General features: G+C 44.5%; 1 protein-coding gene across 15 annotated transcripts in view; it reads left to right on the forward strand.

Moving 5' to 3' along the window:
- The first annotated feature begins 2308 nt into the window (after positions 1 to 2308).
- MGA (MAX dimerization protein MGA) overlaps positions 2309 to 22895 on the forward strand; it is a 57761-nt gene continuing 37174 nt past the window's right edge. For 6 of the 15 annotated variants that reach the window (XM_079309246.1, XM_079309248.1, XM_079309249.1 and 3 more), the window contains exons 1-5: positions 9384 to 9953; positions 13184 to 14334; positions 19493 to 20423; positions 20758 to 20845; positions 20994 to 21089. In XM_079309246.1, the coding sequence (XP_079165372.1) occupies positions 13271 to 14334; positions 19493 to 20423; positions 20758 to 20845; positions 20994 to 21089 (2179 nt within the window). In that variant the 5' untranslated portion in view covers positions 9384 to 9953; positions 13184 to 13270. The other 9 variants (XM_079309250.1, XM_079309251.1, XM_079309254.1 and 6 more) reach the window with 8 other exon arrangements.

Here is a 22895-nt window from a genome sequence, read left to right on the forward strand (position 1 = left end):
AGCACCACCCTTTCTCTTTGTATCACACTTCCTTCCTCCCACGACCTCAGCCCACTCAAAACCTGCATAATTTTTTCTTATAAAAGGATGTGCCTGTTTCTGCTCAGTTTTTTAAAGCCTTTATTTCCTAAATATGCTCCTCAGTGAGAACACTCCTATTGGATTTCCAGGCCCATTTTATCACTCTTAATGGGATGGGTGGGGATGGAAGAACTGAAAAACTCGGGTGTTGATTTCAGGTGAAGGGAAGAGGCCCACAGTGAACAGAGGGTGGATAGAACTGGGATAGTGATTGGGAGCCTCTGGCTAAACAGATGATGTTGAAGAGCAATGTGGTCCCTGAGCAAACCTGCCCCTGGAAGAACAGGTATTGACTGCTCCTTCTCCACTTGCCACTTTTAAAGGTTTTATTCAGAAGGGAAAGGAGGGGGAGAGGAGGATAATTCTTTTTCTTGCTTATTTAAGGTTCCTCGATCCATAAGGAACTTTAGCTTCCCAATACTCAGCTTTAAAAAAAAAAAAAAAAAAAAAAATTAAAAAATCATCCAACAAACAAAAGGATTTTTCTGCAAAACCTCACTTGCAATTTGGGCATCTCTGCTTCAAATGACATGTACATTTTTAAAGTTAAGATTTTCCAATCTAACTTGCACAGGAACTTCTTCAACACAGCAGTCATAAGATCTACCTCTTTCCAATAAATGATATTTTTGGCACTTAGAAACTAAAACAACACCTTTTTTTAAAAATTTTATTTCTTTATTTTTAGCTGTAACATGCAGTTGGCTCATTTCTTTGATTCATAGACACCATCAGGTTTCCTTCAAAACTAGCCTGTTTTCTAAAATACTTTTCCCCCAGATATTATCAAAGACTTACTTCCCCTCTATGTGTTGGCTTTTATTTTTCCATAACTCCAATATCTTTGATTGCCTTGGCATTACTTCTTTATCCTTTTACATGTTTGCAACATCATTACAGTTAATGTCAAACAGTAAATTTTATTTGGGTGACGTTTCTTCTGTTTGGCCTATTAACTAAAACAGATCCTGCAGCTGGGACTTGGGCACTTCATCCCTTATAGAAGCAGGAATTTCAAAGAAGCTATCCCTCAATCAGCCCAGAAATTCCAAAAAGCCAGGTCCTAAACCCACCAGTGCTTTCTCCATTGACACGCAAACCCTTCTGAACTTTGGCTTTAAGATTGCAAAAGCCCAACAAAGCTCAGCTTATGTACCAGCCAATATATCTGTGACCTTTGTATACAGATTCCTCAAACATACTTATCTAAGAAGTGAGGGAAGGTATCTTTGAGCTTCTCAGTGATCTGAGAGCCAGCCACTCAATTCGGTATCAATTCAACACAAAGTTCCATTTTGCAGAAGTATAAATCTGTGTCTAATTAGGCACTCCTCTTTCTGCATCCCTCATGGACTCCCAGCCGTATTGTCACACATTCTCAGCAATGTCACAATGCCTGGGAAATGCAGATTGCTAAGATGACTGAGCACCTTTCGAGGCCAAGACCTCCAACACAGAAATTTCAGCCCAGGGCTACATTGTGGTGCTGTTTAACACCAGCTTTTGTTTAAATTTTAAATTAGTTCCCATTACATGTGATCTGCCTTTACCCAGACCTGGAATTACTTTTCAAGACTGCAGGGGAGGCCTGGCCTTCCTCATTGATGCAGTTACAGCCCTCGGTTACAATTGCCACACCATTCAGCCAACCTGCACAGCCCAGGCTGTCCAGCACTCAGGAGGGTTTATTTACACTTTTTTTAATCTTCAACGTGTGTTCCATCACTTCACTTTATACCAAATATAGACTTTTCGGATGAGAATCTCCAGAGTCGCCTTTTGCCTAAACCAGGTAGGGCTGTTCTATTCAGACGTGTTAGTGAATGCATCCCCATGCTGGCGGGCCTTTGTTTCACTCTTTCGGCTCACAGGCAGCCCGGCAGCTTCCAGGTAACTCGGGGACCGGCGTGAGTGCAGTTCCGCGGGCGCTCCACCAACACCCCGGTCCCCGGGAACGCCGCCGGGCCCGAGAGCCTTGTGCGAGCACCCGCAGCGTGAGGAATCCTCCAGAGCCCCAGCATCGCACCGTCGGCGATGCTCGTAGCTCCAGCTGCCGCCAGCACATCGCGCCCCGCCGCACACGAAGGCCCGTGCCGTGATCTGCAAACGCGGCCGGGCGGAAGGCGGAGGAAGGACGAGGGCTCGCGGGGACGCGCCGCGGGCGGCCGGAGGCAGCGCGGCGCCGCGGGAAGGGCGCGCGCCCGGCACGGCCGCGGGGGGCGCTGCCGCGCGGCCCCACGCGCGAGCGGCGTGTTATCCCTCGCGCACGGCCGGGGGAGGGGCGGGAAGGGCGTGGCCGGCGGCGCCCGGCGAGCGGAACTGCGTCGGCGGGCGGCTCCGGCCAATCGGCGGCGCGCCGCTGGCGGGGCGTCGCGAGGCAGCTGCACCGCACGGCCGCCGCCGGCCCCCGGCGCCCCCCGCGCTCCGGTACCGGCCTCGCGCGGGCGGGAGGGCAGCCGGGGGAAGGGGCGGCGGAACGTGCGCCGCCCACGTGATGGGCCGCGGCGGCCAATGAGGGCGGAGGGAGGCCGCGCGTGGCGAGCGAGGGCCGCGTGGGCCGGGGCGGTGCCGGGCGGCGCGCGGAGTCAGGTAGGAGCCGCGCGCGCGCCCCCCTCCCCGCTTGGAAGTTTTTCACTCGAGGTGGCGCGAGGCGTGCGTGAGTCACGTGAGCGCGGCGGCCGCCCAATCACGCGCGCGCGCGCCGCCTGTCCGCGCGCTGCCGCCACGCCCGCGTTTGAGGCGAGGGGGTCGCGCGCGGGACGGGGACGGGACCGGCGGCCGCGCGCTCCCCTCGTGCGCCCCCGCGCCGCCTCGTCCCGCGGCCCGAGCGGGCGGGACCCGGGGGCGCGGGCGATGGGCAGCGACCGGCGGTCACCTGACCGGGGGGATTGTTAAAGGGACCGAGCGGCATCCGGGCCCTCCAGCCGGGAAGGGTCGGCTGAGGCCCGGCCCCGGGCAGCTGCCGCTGCTCCCTGAGCCGTCGCGCTCCCGGGGACCGGCCCCCGGTGCGGGTGTGGCCGGCGCCAGCTATGAGACGGGGCCGGGCTGCCGGCAGAGCCGTTCCCGGGAAGCGGCCCGGTGCCCCCTGGGTGCCCGAGGCCGGCGGGGAGGAGCGGGGCCCCTCGGAGGGGGCGGGGCGGCCCGCGGGCGGCGCGCGTGCGCCCCGGCACGTCCGGGGGGCGGCCGCGGGGGCGCGCGGGCAGCGGGCGCTGGTGCCTCTGGTCCGTCCGAAACTCCTCGCACTGAGCTGATGCGTGTAAAAGGGAGTCGAAGCGCGAAGGCGAGCTCAGTGAGGAGTAGGTAGGCACGAGGGCCAGCGGCTGTTTCAGCAGCCCGGGGAGATAGATGAGTGGTTTCCCATTCTTGTCTAACTTACTCAGATGTCAAATCTTGCACAACAGTCTCGCTGCCTTGCTCCCAATATGAACTGTGTGAAGGCTTCGGCCGTCTGTAGTCGCGCATGATGGGATGGGCTAGAGCCCCGAAGATGTGATGTTGCTGCAGACTCTGAAAACCGAGGGTGCTGTAAAGGATGCAGGCTGATGCTTTGGTGGTGTCACTTGCAGGTGTTCTGCCTAATGCAGCTGCAGCACCCTTTCAGTGCCCTCGGGCACAGTGCCTTGTGAATCTCTACTGAGGACTGGAAAGGGAAATTGATTCTGCTTGAAAAGTATTCCCGTAGGTGAGCATTTTTTGCGCATCTTTATGTGGGGATAACGCCCATATTTCTTAGGTCTGGTGGAGATGGGCAGCATTTGTTCACTTCTGTATTTCCTCTGACAGCAGCTGGCTGTTCACCTCCCCCATTGCTGGCTCGGTATTGGTGCAGACACTGTTGTGCCTGCCGTGGGGGGGAAATGTGCAACTGAAGGAAACCACTTGTGAATAAACTTGTTTGGTCATCTTCCAGGGGAAAAAAACCCAACGAAATTATTTCTCTTTGACTATAGGCCACTTCTTCATTTATACACAAATCCAATAGATTGTTTCTGAAGTTTGTGGTTGTTTTTGAAACCTAGTTTCCTAAGGAATGGGAAGTCCAAGACATTTTCTTCACAAATGCAATGAAATAGGTCTCTGCCTAGTGGAGTGTGAAAGAGTTCTCCTCTCTTCTGAGGAGGCTGTTGTCTGCTGTTTCATGGACAGCAGAGGTTATACAGAAAAACCTCAGCCATATGCATATGGAGCAGTGCCATTAGCTGTGGCACCAGCAGGGCTTTCCTCTTGTCTTACTCTTCCATAACTAAGGATGTGTTGTGCTGTATTGGTTTGCTTTTTTTATTTTTTTTTATTTTAAATCTTTCTTAAGACTCGGTAACCTTAGAACAAAGAATCAAATTATGATGGTAGAGTTGCTCTTCTCTCTCCACACAAAGATGGAATGTGCTTTCACTGTTGGATTTTGGCTAGTTTTAGTACCTGGGATAAATACTTTGCTGAACTGGATAAGGAAGAATGCAGTGAGAATGATATGCGTGAGAAGGATGATGAAGGCGTGTTATAAGAAGAAAGCAACCAGAAGAAAGCTCTTCTGTTTTAATTTTTATAGAAGTCAAGCCCAAAACAGAAAGGCATTAAAAGAATGTGAACAACATACAGGAGAGAAAATGAATGGGAACCAGATAAAACCTATCTATAATAAAAATGCATTCTGTTTCAATCACTATCTTCAGGAAAAGCCAATTTGGAGAATGACAAGATTGTGACCCAGTTACTGTTAAGCAAATACTTGTGATGTTAGAATTGTGCCATTTTTCTAGCTCTTCTACAGTGCTTTCTGTTAATGTGGGGTCGTCTGCCTGGCCACAGGATAAGTCAATAAACGATATTGAAGATGGATATAAACCTGAAAGATATCACCAACAGTCTAGACCTTAATTAGTGTCATTTTCACCATAACTTAAAAGGAGAATACAGGTTCCTTGGCAGTTCTGACTTGCTGAGCCATTGATGACTCTGTAGCAGAGAGTATTACTGTAAAATAGCTGGATGAGCAGGATAGTCCTGAGCTCACGTGAACGTTTTTTATTTGCCTCTTTTTTCTCCTCCTATGATGCGGACAAGATCCCCAGCTAAAGATTCATGGATGTGAAAAATGTTCCTCATGATGGCCATAAACGGATTGAAATTCATCAAAATGGTGATATTCCTGCTGATTATGGCTAGTTTCTGCCAGTGTTGCATGGCAAAAAGCATAAAGCGTAGCTTTGTTGTTTTATTTTGTGATTTTTGGTAGCTGGAGTAATAGTATATTAAAAATACAACATTCATTGAATGTATGTGTAATGGGCATATCACTGACTGATGAAATATGGGAAGTAATGTAAAATACATTAACCTAAATGTAACATGTTGCACACAGATAAAAAAGAGCATTTTTTTTCTAGTTAATTTTGGCTTTTTCCCCTGCCCTCTTACTAGTGGTTTATTCTTCACAGAAATCACAGAATGATTTAGGCTGGAAAAGATCTCCAAAGTCATGGAATCCAACCTTTGACCCATCACCACCTGTCAGCTAGACCATAGCACTCAGTCCAGATCTAGTTTGGTGCCTTTCCATTTTGCAATCTTCAGTGTTTGGGAGGTGTTTCCCAAAAGTTTAGGTAGCTCTTGAGAGATGCAAGAATCTGTGCATGGTACATTGCAGGATTAATGTTATTTGACAAACTACTGGTTTTATGGGCAGCTGGAAGTTTGGACTCCATGGCATGGTATGGGTATTGGAGAGGTGAAGCTGGAATTTCTCTCTTTCCTCCACCCTCCCCAGCTATGTACCCTGTTCCTCCAAAAGCAGCTGCTGCTCTTGCAGGCATATAGCTCTCAGTTGGTGAAACACTTTCTGAACTACCACTTACTCAATCCTGCAATAGTTGGGAGACTTGAGTGTGACAAGAATTTGGTTTTAGTATAAAGCAATGCTCTGGGCTGAAGTCTGGCGGTGCACAAGCTGTGTCAGACTTTTTGTGGGCACAAGTGCTTTCTGACTGCAGCTGGAGCATGTGTTTCTGCATGTTTGCATCAGCAAGAAAACTAAAAAAGGTTTTAAAAATGTCTAAAGAACTTTTTTTTTCCCTGCAACAATCTGTTTCTGTCAATAATTTTTTTTCATAATCTCACTTTTTGTCTAGATTCTGCCACCACTTTCATGTTTGATCTTCTTAGCACTGAACAATACTTCTTCATTAAAGCTAAAAAAAGAGTTTAAGCTAGTTTCCTATCAAAAATAATATTATGTAAACTTCTCTTAAAGTACATTTGGGCTGGGGTTCTGTTGCTTAAGGACAGAGGTCTGGAGCTGACATAGATGCTGCTAATTATTAGAGACATCAGTGTACAGCAAATATTCAGCTCTGGGACACTACTGCTTGTCTGGAGAAGCAGTTGGAGGCCAGTGGGACTGCTTATGGCATAGAAAATGGGACTAGACACCTTTCTATATGCAGTTTAATCCAGAGTTTTGGTTGGATCAACAGAATTTCCTGTGGGTTGCTACTGTTAATCATTCTCCGAGGTGGAAAAACATTGTCTAAAGAAAGAATGTTTTTCGTGTTTTAACTGTTCTAATGTGCACATTGCATGACACTTCTGGCTCTAGCATCACTAGGTTTTCAGCTCTTTAAACGCTTTGGGTTTTGGTTTTTTGGTCGGTGGTTGTTTTTTTTGGGTTTTTTTTTTTTTTTTTTAATGTCCAAAACGTGGGATTTTTGAGCCCAGTTGGGCCTGTCTGGTTGTAGTTAGTGATAAGTCTGTAATACAGTCAGCTGTAATACACTGCTGACTGCTGCTGTGGGTGTGTTACAGTGGCACAGCTGGTTTTGATAGCTGTTGTTTCCAGGTAGTGAGTGTAGCGTCAGCCAGTGCTTGTTTTTAGCAAGTGAATTGAAGAGCTGAAGGCCTCCTTCATGCTGCTGTAGTAGTGCCTTTCACACTATGCTGTGTGACAGAAGTGTCCTGTCGTGTATCTACTTGTGTAGTAGCAATCTTTGTGTTCAGGGGATTTCTAACAAGAAATGTAATTGACATATCTTGTGTATTTTTCACAAGTTGGCAGCTGTTCTGTTTTCCATAACTATATATAGTTACATGTATATTTATTTTATTAGGTATGTTGTTCACCCACAGCTACATCTGTAGCAAAGTCTGGGACTTGTGACCCTCCAATTCCTGATTTGTTACTGAATCTTTGCCGCAGGTTAGCCATTAGAATGGCTGAAGAGCAGTTTGTTGCTGCAGCTCTAACAATTACAGTCTCTTGTTACTTGTAGCACATTGGTTTGAATGGGCGCTTTATAGCTCTGTGTAGGTGTTACTGAAAACAAGAGTGTGATTTACTGGGTGCTGAAATGCAGCTTGTCAAGACTGTAGTTCATACCTTCAAGGGAATATGTCTGAAAGAAGCATTTGGGGGAAGAGTGTATGTCTTGGTAGTGAACTTAAGCATTTCAAATAGCTTATACTGGCCAGTAAGGGGATGGTTGTAACTCCCTCTGATCAGGAATTCAGTAGGTGTAAGCCAGTTCATTTCTGTGCTGCCAATTCATGTTTAGCACAAACAAGTCCTTAACACTGGTGTTTGTACTGATCTAAACAAGATGTTGTTCTTTACTGCAGCATTGTTGTTTCTTGTCAGCTTTAAGCTGCTTAGAACTGGGTTGCTTAAGCTGGTGGGAGTCTGTACTGCTGCTGTGACTTCTACTAATGAGTCTGCTCTGATAAACTGGGGGTTCAGTTTTGGTGCAGGCAAGCATTTCTACCTGCCTTAGTTAAATTGTCGCAAAATCTCTGGCAATGTCAACTGTTTTTGGTTTGAGTCTTTTATCATTTATCATGACTGGAGCATGTGGCCTGTGGGCTGTGAACGTGGACCACTGTCTGGTCTTCAGTTCTGTGTCTGTTCCCAGTTGTACAAATTACTCTCTTGCTGAAAAAAACTCACTTATTGCCAACCAACTATTGTCAAACCAACTATTGTCATTGTTGAGAAGCAAATTGGTTAATACAAAATAGCGTCTCTATCCTGTGGCCCTAAAACTTGATGACTGCTCTACAGAATATGTGGTGACTGTAGGTATAAAATGACTATTCTTGAAATTGTTGTAATTTTTTCTGACTGGATTTGTTATGGGAAAAATACTCTGCTGGATCCAACACCTTGAGGCTGTTACAGCTCCACCCCCCAAAATATGACCAGGCTGAAATTATATGATAAGGCTGAAAATATATTGCTGGTAGGTACAAGTCCATAGAGCTTGTGCACACATAACATTTACATGTAAACATGTGCAGATACAGATATATGAGCACAATAGCCAGCCATGTCCTGCTCCCTTCCCTATCTGAGCAGGAGGTCACACACATACATGTATATATATATGTGTGTGTGTGTATCTATACGTATAACAGGTACCCCCCAGCAGCAGAGTTTAGACACTGTTGGTTCCTGACCCCCAGTCTCCCTGGTTGCTGGCATGTGGACACAGCAGCTGCAGAGGCCACAGTGCTGTGCTGTGTCTCAGGTGGCTGAGCTGATGTCCAGCACCCCTGCACCCACGTGGCCACTCCAGACAGAGGTGTGCACACACACACACAGCTGGTGGCGTTCCTCTGGGCCTCCATGCAGTCCCATCTGGGTTAGTTTTGATGCACGTTTGTCAAGTTTATTAAAAATGTGTTTTCTTTGGTTCTGTGCTTCTGAGGTGTTTTTCTGTAGCATAAACTTATGTTGCTCTTCTTCTACCCATTTTCAAAAAAGACAAAAAGTCCCCAACAGATTGAGAAGCAGTCCTGACAAAGTTGTAGTTCATGGTAGGCAATGGTCAGTGCAAAATTTTGGTCTGTGGGGGAGCCTGGACTTTGGTGTCACCCTACAAACTGATGTCTTTACCTTCTGGCACCATGTGTAAATAAGTCCATGTCATTTCATAATGGATGCAGTGTTGTAAAATAAATAAGCTTAATGGAGAAAGGGATAGGATGGGGGGACTTTATGGGGGTGTTTTTGCCTGCAGCTGTAATGCATTTTGGCGTGAATTCGGTTAAGGTTCAGAATTCTCTTTCAGTGGGCTTACTGTCAGAAGTGTCAGGTTTATAACATGTAATTAATTCCCTCGTGTCTGTTGAAGGCCTGTCAGGCTGGGCATGGGGCGGCACCTGCTCGGTGCCGTTCTGCGGGCGGGGGGGGCTCTGTCGAGGCCGTGCCAGGGCTGCGCGGAGCCCGGGCTCTCCGTTCGTCAGCGCGGCGGTGGCACCGTGCAGGGCCCGGCTCAGGGAGTGCCCTCCCACAGGCACGGGCCCTTCTTCAGCTGCGGCGGCAGAGTCTGAGCCGCGCTTTGGCCGCTCAGCGAGAGCTTGCTCAGACGATGGAAGTAGCGCTGACTTGGTTGCGTCCTCAGCTGAGGGTTTCCCCTGGAGGCGGCCGGTTCCTGCCGGCGGTGCCCCGTTCCCGGCGGAGGCGGCCGCTGCCGTGGGCAGGGGGATGAGGAGCGGCGCCGCCCCGCTCGGCCCGCCGGGGGGCGCCGTGCGCCGCGGGCCTCGCGCGCACTGCGGGCGCGGGCGCGGAGAGAGGCGGAGGCGCGCGACTGGGGCCTTCGACGGCCGCCGGCGCGCGAGCGCAGCGCCGCGCGCGCGCACCCGTTCGAGAAGCTTCCCCGCGCTCGCGGCGCTGCGCGGGCCGGGCCGGGCCGAGCGCCGGGCCCTGAGCGCGGCGCGGGCACGTGACGGGCAGGCGGGAGGGAGGGGGCTGCCTGTCTGCTGTGCGCCTGCGCGCGCTGCGGCGCCATGACGTCAGCACGGTGCGCACGCACGTTGTCCCCAGCTGGCGGACACACGGTCCGCGTGAGAAAGGAAGCGGGAGGCCGCGCGCTTCGCGCACGGTAACGACCGGGGAGCGGGACTGCGCCGGGGACAGCGGCCGCGTCGCGCGCGAACCCTGCGCGCCTCTCCGCGCGCCCTCCGCCCGCCGCCCGAACTGCGAAAATTGACACCAGGCGCGGGCACGAGGCGGCCGGCTCCGGGCTCGCCGGCCGCGCCCCGGCGGCCACGCGAGGCGCCGTTGCGCACGGGCCGCCTGGGGAGCGCCGGCAGCGCGCGCCCCGCCGGGCAGGGCCGCGCCGGGTCCCGGCGAAGAGCGGCGCGGTTGCGCCACGTGCGCTCGCCCCGCTGCCCTCCGCCAACCGGCGCGGGCGGTGGTTCCGGCTCCCGCTGCTCCTGGGCGGCCGCCGCTGCCCGTCCCGAGGCTTCTGGCTGGGGTCCGTCCGGCGCGGCCGGGGAGGGGAGCGGGGGGCGGGTGGGGGGGGAGGGCGCTCAAAGCGACAGGTGCTGCGCTCGGCCCGCAGCCGTGACGCCACCTGCCCGGGGCGGGGCCCTCGTCTCTCGCCGCCGTGCCCGGCGCGGCCGCTCTCGGTGTCCGCTCGGTCGGTGGGTCGGTGTTGACCGGCGGCGCGGCGCCCGCTGCCGTTGGGCGCGCGCCATGGGGCTCCCGGCGGTGCCGGGCGGGGCGGCCCGGGGCTCGCGCGCCGCCGCCGCTCCCCTTCCCACGGCGCCTCCCGGTGCCCGCCCGCCCCGGAGCGCCCGCGCCGAGCCGTCCCGGTCACCGCGCGGGGAGCTGGGTTTGTTTGTTTGTTTAGTTGTCCGGTTGTGAAGGACGCTTTCGCATCCGATTGTCTTCCTGCTTTTGGCGGGTCTCAGTGCGACTTGTGATTGTTTTTGGCCGCTGCGCCCTGCTTGGACGCTGCTTCTCAAATGAAAGGTCTGCGTGTAGGGAAGGGAAATCTCTGACGCTGTTCAGAAGCTTCCACAAATACACGTGTTTCCCCTTAAATACCGGATTAGAGTCTGTGTGCTATAATAAAACAGACTCCTGTGTGTCACCAAATGCAATAAAATATATGAAATATTTTTCTGGTAACAGACTCTGCTAGTGCTGAAATAGCGTAAATTTGGATTACTGTGATTGCATATAATCATATTTAAACCGCACGCATCTTAGTCTGACTTGATATTTTGTGTGGTGCTTGTGGTAGAAATAGCTACAGCAGTGCAACAAAGTTCTTAAACTTTGAGTGCTGGAAAACAGAAACTTAATCCGGTTACTCTTGTAGGTCGTTATATGCACGGAACTTTTGCTGAGTGCATGGTTGTTGAGCTTTTTTTGTAACATTTTTTCTGGTGTGTCTTAAGTAAGATAACCTAGTCAAATAAATTTAAAGTATTCAAGTAAATTTAAAGCTACAGGCATTCTGCATATCTTAAACCAGATCTGAAACCGCTTTGATAGTATGTTTCCTTTATGAGCCAACACGCTTGTGGTGCTAACTGCACAGCATTAATGTGAAATCACTTTCTGACTGTATGTTTACTATACATATAAGTGTATTGTAGGTGTATATAGAGAGCAAGTTGGTGAAAAATCACATAAAACTTAGACTCTATATATCTGAGATTTATATTTCTGTTCTGTTCTTATAGGTGAACATAGAAATATTTCTTGGGGATAACTTTTTGCATTGCTGGGACTTGAGGTGTAATGTACTGAAAAAGCAGAGCAATATATCTGAAGTAATTTTTTATCCTAGACGCTGGATGACAGAATGGTCACCTGACTGCCATGACATGTTGAATTAAGGAAAGTGTTTTGGCACATCAGCCAGTTCCCTCAGGACTCTAGTATGCATCTCAGCTTCTAGTAATGGTGACTTTGATCTCTGACTCCCACCAACTAGATACTTGATAGAAGAATCAATCACTTTTTATCAGTCTTGTATTCCATATACAATAAGAATCAAAATTAAAAAAAAAAAAAATCCACATCTGGATGTTGAAATGGGATTTTGGTGACTTACCAGAAAGGCATATTTTAAATTTTCACATAGAGAAATATACAGGCTATTTGAAAAATGAAGTAGTTTATGATCTTTTGCTACAGTGTTGATATAATTCTTAATGTGGGAGGTAGACACACGAAAGTGGTGTTGTGTATATGCAGATAAAAGTAACTTCTTTAGTTCCCTAAACAGTGATTATGCTAATGGTAACAGTAGAGATGTTTACTTATTCTATTTAAATTATTTCCATAATTCTGAAGATAAAGGAAGCTAAGACTGCCCAATGCTTCACATTCATCCATTTAATCTTGGCTGAATGGTCTTTTGGGGGTTTGTGTCTTTTTCCAGAGCTTATCCATTTAAAGTATTTTATCCCTTCTTTTTCTCTCTGCCCTTGGCAGACAATTAGAAGTTCTTGGTGTTGATGGGCATTGTAAGCAAAGAAATTCCAAACACACAAACTTCGATGATTTCAATAAAGAAAATCAGAGAAAATGCTTTGAACTTTTTTTTTTTTTCTTTCCTCCTTTAAATTTTTGACAAGTTGTAGACTTAAGGGAACTCTTTCTTTCTGTCTTTCTGTCAAGGCTTTTGTCTTTCTGTCAGAAATGTGTTATTTGCTCTCCTGAAAACTTCTGCATGTTTTGCCTAATGTTATTAAGTGAATGGTCTTCAGAGTAGAGGGAAGTCGGAGCAAAGTGTTTAGAAATACCAAGCAAAGCAAGGAGTTCTGCTGGTGCAAAGCCTGTATGAAAAAGCAATTTTAAATGTCGTCGGCCTTATGTCTGTAAGGTCAAAATTGTATTCACACATGCAACCCTGGTTTGTTAACACCCTGATTGTGCTCTGTTTGCTCTTGCCAAGGCATCTTGGTTATCAAACTGCATATGCCAATTAAATCTACAGTGCTCTTTGTCTCAGTTTCCACAACTTTCCTAATGTTACTCTACTCAGGTAAAAATTTTGGTTGATAATGTGGTTTATGTTCACCTGTTTATATCCATCCAGAAAGAGAAAGACTGCTTAAAAACACTGATTAGAGAACAGCAGCTGAGAATAGGGGTAGAGATCAAGAGTATTTGTACAAAAATTTCTAAGAATGGAGGAAACTGGGATGAAAATTTTATTAGGATTTTTATAGTTATGGCGTATAAGTTTTATTGTACTGCTTATCTTTTAAGTTCATTGTGTGGAGAGCTATTGCAAAATGTCTTATGTGATTTAATTGCTTTCTTAGACTGTATTGGAATAATTTTAACTGTGTTTTCTTTTTCTTTCAGAATGGTGAACACACATAGAAGATTATCAGAACTCTGTAGAGTTTGCTTTTGGTTTGAGAGCTTGTGAGACACAAGTACTTTGAGATCATGGAGAAGCAGCAGATTGTGTTGGCTAGCCGTGATGGTGGGACTGCGTCTGGTGCAGCACCTGCATTCTTTGTCATCTTGAAACAGCAGCAGGGAAATGGAAAAGCTGACCAGGGAATCCTGGTAGCAAACCGTGATGCCTGTGCTCTCGCCAGCAGTGTATCAACTCCAGTCAAACCCAGAGTCAAGACCTGCCTCCCAGCTGACTGTGTCTCAGGGGGCATCACCGTCACCCTGGATAACAACAGCATGTGGAATGAGTTCTACCATCGCAACACTGAGATGATCCTGACCAAGCAGGGGAGGCGAATGTTCCCCTACTGCCGGTACTGGATTACAGGGCTGAATTCCAGTCAGAAGTACATCCTGGTCATGGACATATCCCCTGTGGACAATCACCGCTACAAATGGAATGGCCGTTGGTGGGAGCCCAGTGGGAAGGCAGAACCACATGTTCTAGGGAGAGTGTTTATTCATCCAGAATCCCCTTCCACTGGCCAGTTCTGGATGCACCAGCCAGTATCCTTCTATAAACTTAAACTTACCAACAATACCCTGGACCAGGAGGGTCACATAATCCTGCATTCTATGCACCGGTATCTGCCACGGCTTCACTTGGTGCCTGCAAACAAAGCCACAGAAGTCATTCAGCTTAATGGCCCCGATGTCCATACATTTACCTTTCCACAGACTGAATTCTTTGCAGTTACAGCCTACCAGAACATCCAGATTACCCAGCTCAAAATAGATTACAATCCTTTTGCTAAAGGGTTCAGGGATGATGGGCTGAATAGTCGACCTCAGCGTGATGTGAAACAGAACAGCAACTTAGAATTGGTAGGAAGTGATGTTTTTAGCACTCCTGGCATTTGTGGTCGCCCTGCTGAAGTTGATGCATTAGGTGTGCATCAGAGAAGTTTAGATTCTTCATTCAGTGGTCAAAACCCAACAGACACTGAGATGGATAAAGAATCCTTTAATGCAGAAGGAGACTTCTTGGGTCTCCTGGACAGTGACTTGCCTTCAGGTGTTATGCCAAAGCTAAAACAAGAAGTCTCTGAAAGGTGGGTTAACACTGCATTTTCAGTACAACTGCTGGTTAAGTGGGATGTTTTGTAAATAAATAACAGGATGCTCAGTGTAGAGGTTTACTGCTAAGGGTTGCATGACCTGAAATGGCAGAACAGTTAATATTACTAAAAGCTTTTCTTTGCTCAGTCATGTATCAGTCTTGACTTTCTAAGGTGTCTGGGGAATGGAAGAGTTCAGTATTATTTTCTGTGTTGCTTAAGCTCCCATGTTTGAGAAGCATTGAGGGATTTCTCTTAACCCTCTCAGCATTTTAGAAGTCTAAATTAATGTTTTTCATTAGGCAGAGCACATTGCAGTCATCAAAACACCGCCTTTGCTTTTAGGGCTGCTCACCACATTGACATGCTGTCTATCTATAGCTCCAGTTTTCATTAGTGAAAGTGAATGGTGTGTGGGTATTTAGGTTGTGTATATGTAGGGATTGCTGCAAGGCAGTTGTAATTGGCAGCAAGCCACCGTTTTGTCAATAGCTGCTTGGTGTGAATTCTTGTATTCCACAAAGAAGTGTGAGGTAGCCTGCCTGTTGCTAGTGAGTTGCCTCTTATTTGCTGTAAGGGAAGTACTTGAGAACTACTTGATTTTTCTAAAGCAAGCCTGGAAAAACCTATTATTTTGCTGGACTTCTACTTAGTTTTGAAAATCCAAGCAACAGAATGGAGCTTAGTGAATAGTTAGTGAATAGTTAACGTACATGTAGAGATACTTTGAGAAGAAATTACTTAAAAAATACATAGAGGTTTCTTTTCTGCCATGTTGCTTCATGTCAGTTTGTTATACCAGGCTTAATCTGCCAAAGATTTAGTGATAAAAGCAGCCTTTGTGGATCAGTACACAAGAAAATTCTTTAACTGCAGGATATCAGGGTGGTGTTAATGATTAATGGTGAAATTAGAAGTCAGTTCTTATTGGAGAAAAGTTATATTTATGATGTAGTTATACAAAAGCTGTATTACTGTACAATTGCAGTGTGTTTCAGAGAGGAGAGATTTTCTCACTTGTTCTTTTTGTCTTGCAAGAAGGCTCTCCTTGCCTTTTGACTAACTGAAAAACTTCAAATTACAAAATTATTCAAACTTTGAGTTTATTTGTAATAATTCTTAAGAGTATTAGAATTTTTTTGAGATCTAGAGTGCACAAACCTTTCTTTTGCAGTATTTTCATATGTCAGTCTATTACAAAGAAGGCCTTCTAGACTTACTTTATTCTCAAAAAATTCTAACCCATCTTAAATCCTGAAAATACATTGATTGCAGAAAGGATGGGGTTTTTTTTTTAGTTCCTGAGAGCATGGAGAAGAGTTTAGATAATTTTGCATATTGGAAATAAAACTCAGGAAATAGTTATTGACAGCTCTATTTTGCTTTCATAGTGATATTTCATTTACCTGGAGAGGGTCATTGAAGCAAATTTTTTTGAAAACTCTTTATTCCCAAGGAATAAAAAACATTTTAAGGGCTCAGGGACCTTCCTTAAAAATAGCTGATACAAATTGGCAGATTTAATTTCTTTTGATCCAGAGCATGTTAGATTCCTTCTCTGGTTTTGCCTCCAAGGCAGCTGATCTCTGAAATGTGCTAAAAGCTGCACAGACAGGAGAAAACTGCAAAGGGTGTTTTTGTTGTCTGGGCTGGAAGCACCTGTCACTTGATGAATAGATGTTACCACTGTCCTGGAACTACTTTCAAGTGTTGGCTGGCTTTTTATTATGTTTTTGTGATGTTTGTGAAAAAGTAGAGTTTTTTACTCAGAAAGAGAAAATTGATCTTGTCCAAGAAATGGCAAAACTATCTTTTAAGTGCTGGAGTTTTTGGAACGTTAGTTCTCCTCCTTTCTTCTGGTCTGTCCAGAAGATGCCATACAATTGAGTTTTAGAAGTATGTCAGTCTTTCAAGGACAGCACTGAGAGTGTGACACTCTTCTTTATCAAACCAAACATCAATATAATGAAGACTGGGCAACTTTTTTTTTTGTTGTTGTTGTGGTGGGCAAGCCCTTAGTAGGTAGTACTTGATAGGCACTATCTTGCTTTTAGGCAGGGTAGTGATTTCTGCTGAGCTTAGATTTGAGTGAGTAGCAAGTTGGGAACTGCTACCCTCCAGGTAATCCTCTGCAAAAGAAGTGGAGTTCCTAGTGCAGTTGAGGATGTGAGGATGATACTCCCCACCAATACCCAATTCTTCTGACATTTTTGATAATAGAACCATGCCAGAAGTTGCATATACCTAAGAGTAATTTTAATCCTGAGTTATTAGAGGACTTCAGAAATAAGGGACTGATCTTTATTCAAGGTACCATGTGGGTTTTTTCCTTCTGCTTCTTTGGTCTGATAGTATGTTTAGTTTAATTAGGTGTGTTATAAAGAGAAAAAAAACGTTTAAGTTGTGGATACTTTGGTAGAAATGCTTATCCTTGGACATGCTCAGATGTTTAGGCCATGGAGGGTACCATAAACAAACTTTACTGGTTCTTAAGTCTTACAGGCTAATGTACTCTTTCTCTTTTCCAAGATCTTTTGAATTTCCTCCTTCAAAAATAAAATCAATGGGATTTTTAATGCTCCATTAGTCTCGTTATTCTAATTTAGTTGTCTTGTGTTTAGTCTTGACAGGTTGAAATTTTTTCGTTTCTTGCCCTCCTTTCCAGGGAGAAGGGCGAGTGATAATCTTTCAAACCTCTGCCATAGATTGCTAGATTAATTGCACAAGAAATCAGATTCCCCCTCCAACTCCTTCCCCAGTATATTTTAAAATGATGTAACAAAAAAAAAAAATCTTGGCACTTTAAAAAAATGAGCAGCTTAATGGTTTTTAATTTGAAAAAAATCCAAAAAGACAGTGTCTCTGCTTTTGGTGTTGTATTGCAAAAGTTCCAAATACATTACTTTGGCTATAAGAAAGTTGGTTTAAATATGAGCACTGTTCCATATCAGGTAAAGAAAGAGCTGGTTAAGACACTGTTGCACCATTTTTACCTGAGCTTGGACTGAGGATTTTGAGACGACCAACTTCCTTGATTCATCTCCCCATAATTAGGAAGTTTCTGCGACTACTTATGTTACATGTATATTCAGAAACTAAGGGCCAGATGAAATTACTTCAGTGCTAAAAAGCAAAATTTTTATTCTTTGAGAAGTTGGTTATTACATCAAAATGTAAAACCAGCGTTTTATGGAAATCCTTAATTGTCTCTTGCATATACATGCATGGGTCATACCTCACTTTTGTGACCACCTGGTTTATGGTTGTATTATAGAGAATAGAACAATATTTGTGTCTAGAAGTTTCAGTATTACAGTAGGGCTTTTCAGTTTAGATACTGTCCAGATCCCAAATAGAAAGGTAATCCTTAACTTGCATGGATACACCTTGCAATAGGTAAAGGAAGTCCAGTGAAGTTCAGGCTTTACTGGCCTTCCAACTGGAAATGGTAAAACTCAGATGAGAAATTTATTCCTGGCCTGCAAGTTTGTTATGGTTTTTTGCCTCTTGATTTTCAAGAATTTTAAAGTAGCTGAGCAGGTGAGTGTTAATAATACTCACTTTAATTGTGGATGATCTGTTCTGAATCAGCCTCTTAGTTTAGTATTTTGGCAGGATTTTCAGCTGCTAGTAGCTTACAAGTAGTCTGTCTTTGCATTTCTTTCACAGTAAACTTACTGACCAAGAAAGGCTTTTTAATCTTACATTTCACATTATTAATTAAATGAAAGTAAGAAAGTTTCTAATAGAAAACTCATTGTCCAGAGAAAACAGCATGCAAAACTAGAATTCCAGTCTCCTGCTGCCTGCTATTCTCTCAGGAGTCATGTTTTCGCATTAAGCTTAATGCCAGTTACTTAGTGTCCTTTTGAGTTGCAACAATTTTTCTAGATAGTTTCTCTTATTCTTCTGAATTTTATATGTAAGTATATAAATTTGTATCTTGACTGTTAGCCCCTGTTTGAATACTGCAGTGTTTCTTCATGAGGGGAATACTCCCAGCTCTGTGTGTGGTTCTTGTGTGTCCCGGCTCTTCTCCCTTAAGTATTTCCTCAGTCTACACAAGAACGAAACAGCTTTTTCTTCCATTTATTTTTTCCTTTCTCAGCCCCAGCTGTGGGTTGAACTGGGCTTAACACTTCTTTAAAGGGGTAGGGATGGATAATATTAATGATAAAATAGACACATATACATCCAGTGTATGTAAAGCAATATTCATTGTATTATATATTACTACTACAATTATGTTAAATTTTACTTGAAATTGTTGTCATTAACAAATAATTTTATTTTTTGAATAACACAAAGTTGACAATAATAATCTAATATAATTATATGCAGTGTATGATATAAGAAGTATAAAGGCTATATTGGAATACTATGTGATACATTGAGTAAATAAGTTCTGACCTTTTTTCGAGTTTTATTCTGGATATGAGTTTCTGGCTTCATACCTTAACAGTTTTCTCTTGTGACACACTAAAGAAAACTGATGACTGTAGTTCTTTGACTGATGTATCTGGCTCTCAAAAGCCCATTATGAGCTGCATGTACTGTTAAATCTTCAGTATCTAATGCATGATATTTTGAATTCTGGTTAGGTTAGGACTCAGACCTGGCAGAAAATGAAGCAGGATTCAGTAGGATATTAGTATTCTGTAAGTGTTCAAACAACAGTTGAATTTAGGAATTGTCTGTATGTGGCTTCAGAGTGCATTAACTAAAATTTTGGTGCTTTAAGGGCTCACTTGACTTTTTGCAAGCACAATGACTAGTGTCTTAATGAGATACACAGCAAACTAAGGCCACTTCTGGGCACTTAAAATATGACAGCTTAGCATGGGTTCATGCTAAGTAAAAGAGGAAAAAGTGCAAATGTCACCCTGATATTAGTAGGGAAGGAAGTTGTGCTGCTGCCTTCAGATAAGAAGTTGGATTGTTCTTAATTATGGCAATTTCTGGAGTTTCTTGAATGCTTCTAAAAATGTAAGCTTGTAAAAGACAACTTATTTAGCAGACTTATGTCTGGGAGCATTTTAGAAGCTTTTTATCATATAACCAAGAATTATGGGAGGTGGTGGAATTTTGGTAAAGGAGATATGATAAAGATCTTACATTGTATTTTGGTTTTGTCCCCTCTCTCCTACCCCAGTACCATTGCTAGCAGTTATGAAAGCAATTCCCGTGTGGCATCTCCATCGGACCCAAATGGACACTTTAATGTTGTCATTAAAGAGGAGCCAGTAGATGACTATGAGTATGAGTCAAATATTTGCACACAAGGAGTGACTGTGAAAGAGGAAGACACAGATGAAGAAACTGATGAATATTCCAACACTGACGATGATGATCCCATTGTACAAAAACACCTGATGAGACGCCGTGAAACAGATGGAATTGATGGAGAATTCAAGCCTAGGAAGCGTATGCTGACCAGTCCTTCAGGTGTTGCCAAAGCAAAAATGTTAAAACTGGATAGTGGTAAGATGCCTGTGGTCTATTTGGAGCCTTGTGCAGTCACAAAGAGCACAGTGAAGATATCTGAGCTGCCACAGACCATGCTTTCCTCTTGCAAGAAGGATAAATCCCCTTTGAGTGCAATCCTGGATTCCTTGCCCGTGTGTTTTGAAAATCACAAAGACTCTTCCTCAGGTACCGTGACTGTGCCTGAGGAGTTAATTGTGAAGAAAGAATCTCTTGGGAGTAAAATGTCACAGAAATACTGTTCAATCGGAGAGGCCCAGTGGGCTCTATCCAAATCACCTAATTTTAATCTCAGGGGCTCAGTAAGTTGTGACTTTCCAGATAAAGAGATCTGTGGCAGAAAAAGGTCTGGCATACTGAAGAGCCCTATGTCCCTCAAAGGCTCTGGTAACAATCAAAGCACCCTATCATCAGTTACAAATAAAAGAGGAAGGCCCCGGAAACTGAAAATTTCCAAGGCTGGTCGACCACCTAAAGGTATAGGGAAAAATGTAGTAGCAAGCAAGAGCACTTCTCTGGGGCCTGGGAGCATCCTTCCAGATGTTAAACCGGACCTTGAAGATGTTGACGGTGTTCTTTTTGTGTCCTTTGCATCAAAGGTAAAACCTCACTGTCATGGAGTAAAATTTAAAATTCAAAAATCTTTTAAAGCCTTTGTGCTTACAAGCTAAAGTTTGTGTTTTCATTTAAACTGAGTTTGGAGTTTCATGGCCTCTTTCCAAATTCATTCTTGTTTTGACCCTGTGTTATTCATAACATGGTCTTAGTTCTTGCAGCTTAGGATAAGGTAGCTGTATCTGAAGTTCTGTATAAAAAATGCATGCTTGTTTATGGAACATTCTCATGTTTTGAATAATTTGGTGATATTTGATGTGGCCTACTTTGCATCTAAGTGTTTTAAGGTAACTTACTTGAGGCTCTTCATGTATGTAGGAAGCTCTTGACATTAACACTGTTGATAGAGCTGGTGGAGAAGAGTCACAGAATCTTCAGACTCCACTGTTGACTACAAGTGATCCAGGTACAGTTTTCTTTTTCTTTTTTTGTCTTTGTGAGTGGCTCTTCCCTGCAATAAGGGAATTTGTAAAGACACACTGAAAAATTAATAATTAAGTCAGTTTTTTTGCGTGGCAAATATTTTTTTATGTGATCTCTTATTTTTTGAGTAGATTGTCAAGCAAGAATACAAGTACTGGAAAAGGAGTTGATGGAAGAGCTGAAGACCTTGAGGCATAAACAAGTAATTCATCCTAGCCTTCAGGAAGGTAAGTGGTCATGTACATACTGATGCATCTGGTTGATCATTAGTCATACTCAGTTGATAATTTCCTTCTGGTGCCAATACTGTATATGCCTAATACAGGTGGGACCTGGCTTTTCATCTGCACTCATTTTTGTTAAAACTAGGAAATGTGGAGGTGGCAAAAGGTGACTCCTGAATCTCCAATAGGAGAGCAGGAGTCTGCACATTATGTGCCTCTTGCAGGAGTTGCTGAGCCTTATACAGTGCCTGTTTTGTAATGACCTAAACCAGGTTGAAAGCTCATAGTTAGTTTTACTCCTTCATAAAAGCAGGCATTTATTTCCTGGTGAGTGGAAGAGCTAGAGATCCAGCAACACTTAACCAAGGCTACGTTTACTGTGATTTGAGTCCTTATTTCTTTGAGTCCCTATTCATCCAGTTCACTAGCCATGTAAAAGGACCAAGGAAGATTCTTTCAGTTTGTGATTTTCTATACAATGTTTCCCTGAAGTAGATGAAGAAAAGTCAAGAATCCTGGAGTGGAACTTAATGTTCTCTCTTCTGATGATGTTGAAAGACATCAACAATAGTAGTCCTGAGACCAATGACATTAAGGTAGGCATCAGAGCAGGTGATAAAATTATTGATACACATGGAAACATTGCACTTCATACTCCTGAGGTTCTTGCCTTGAATGTTTCAAACACACAATGCTGTAGGGACAGAGTCTCCAAATACTGATCTTGGTTGTGATATGAGCTGTTCTGGGCCCTCACTGAGCTTCTGTGGTGAAGGACATTAGATTAGCTTGGATGGTTTATGCATGGTGTATGGTGAGAACTAGCAATGTTAAGCCATTTTAGGATTTTATTGTGGACATCTTAGGTGTTACCTTCACCCAAAAAAAGTGGCCTAAAATTACAGTGTGTGTGTGATACATTGACAACTGCAGCACTTATGAGGGCTGTTTTACTCATGAGATGATCCTGCAGCTGAGAACATGTACAGCCCACATGCTTTTTCTCCAGCTGAAGTGTGAGGTGCCTTCTGAAGGGCTTTGAGCAGTTCAGACACTACAAAATGGGCAAGAAATGTCAAGAATTAGGTTAAGAAAAAGCCATCCAAAGAATTTTTTTTCTTGAGTTGTAATGTTTCCAGTGTTGGATGGTGAGCCTGTTAATTCTGCTGAACCTGTTAAATAGTGAAATTGCAATTCAGCATGGTGGGGATGAACCATAGCTTCTAATTTTTAGAGGGAAAAAGAGATACAAAGAAACTATTTTCAGCAAGAGCATCACTACAATAGATGCAGTCTGATTGGGCTATGAAGTGAATTACAGTATGACTACTATTGTTGTTAGAATTCAGCTGCTGCATGTGAACAAGGAACCAGACTTTCTCCAGATTACCTTCATCTTCCAAATAATTACAGGTTTCTTGCTTTGCAGAATTTCTGGAAGGAACAGACATAGCAGTTGTGATGTTAACTCTGATTTTGATTCTCAACAGTATAGTTGAGAAGTTTAAGATTCTTTTTGAGATTCACTGATGAAATGTTGGAGCTGTACCTGAGCCCTGCAATTGCTCTTGATCTGTGAAGTTAATAACAGGGTGATAGAGGCTGTCTAGATTTTAGAGGCACCAGAATTGCAGGAAAATGCTTCAGAAAGAAGGGAATCCAACTTAACGTGTTAAAAGGAGAGCTCCTGCTGCAGCACTACAATGCTATGGGATGCTTATTTTATCTGAGCTAATTTGAATTCCTGACTATATTCTTGAAAATTGAAGGCAATGTTGTCATGTTTCATATTTCAGATTAGTCAGCTGC

The sequence above is a fragment of the Erithacus rubecula genome (assembly GCF_903797595.1).
Source record: "Erithacus rubecula genome assembly, chromosome: 6".
Lineage (NCBI taxonomy): Eukaryota > Metazoa > Chordata > Aves > Passeriformes > Muscicapidae > Erithacus > Erithacus rubecula.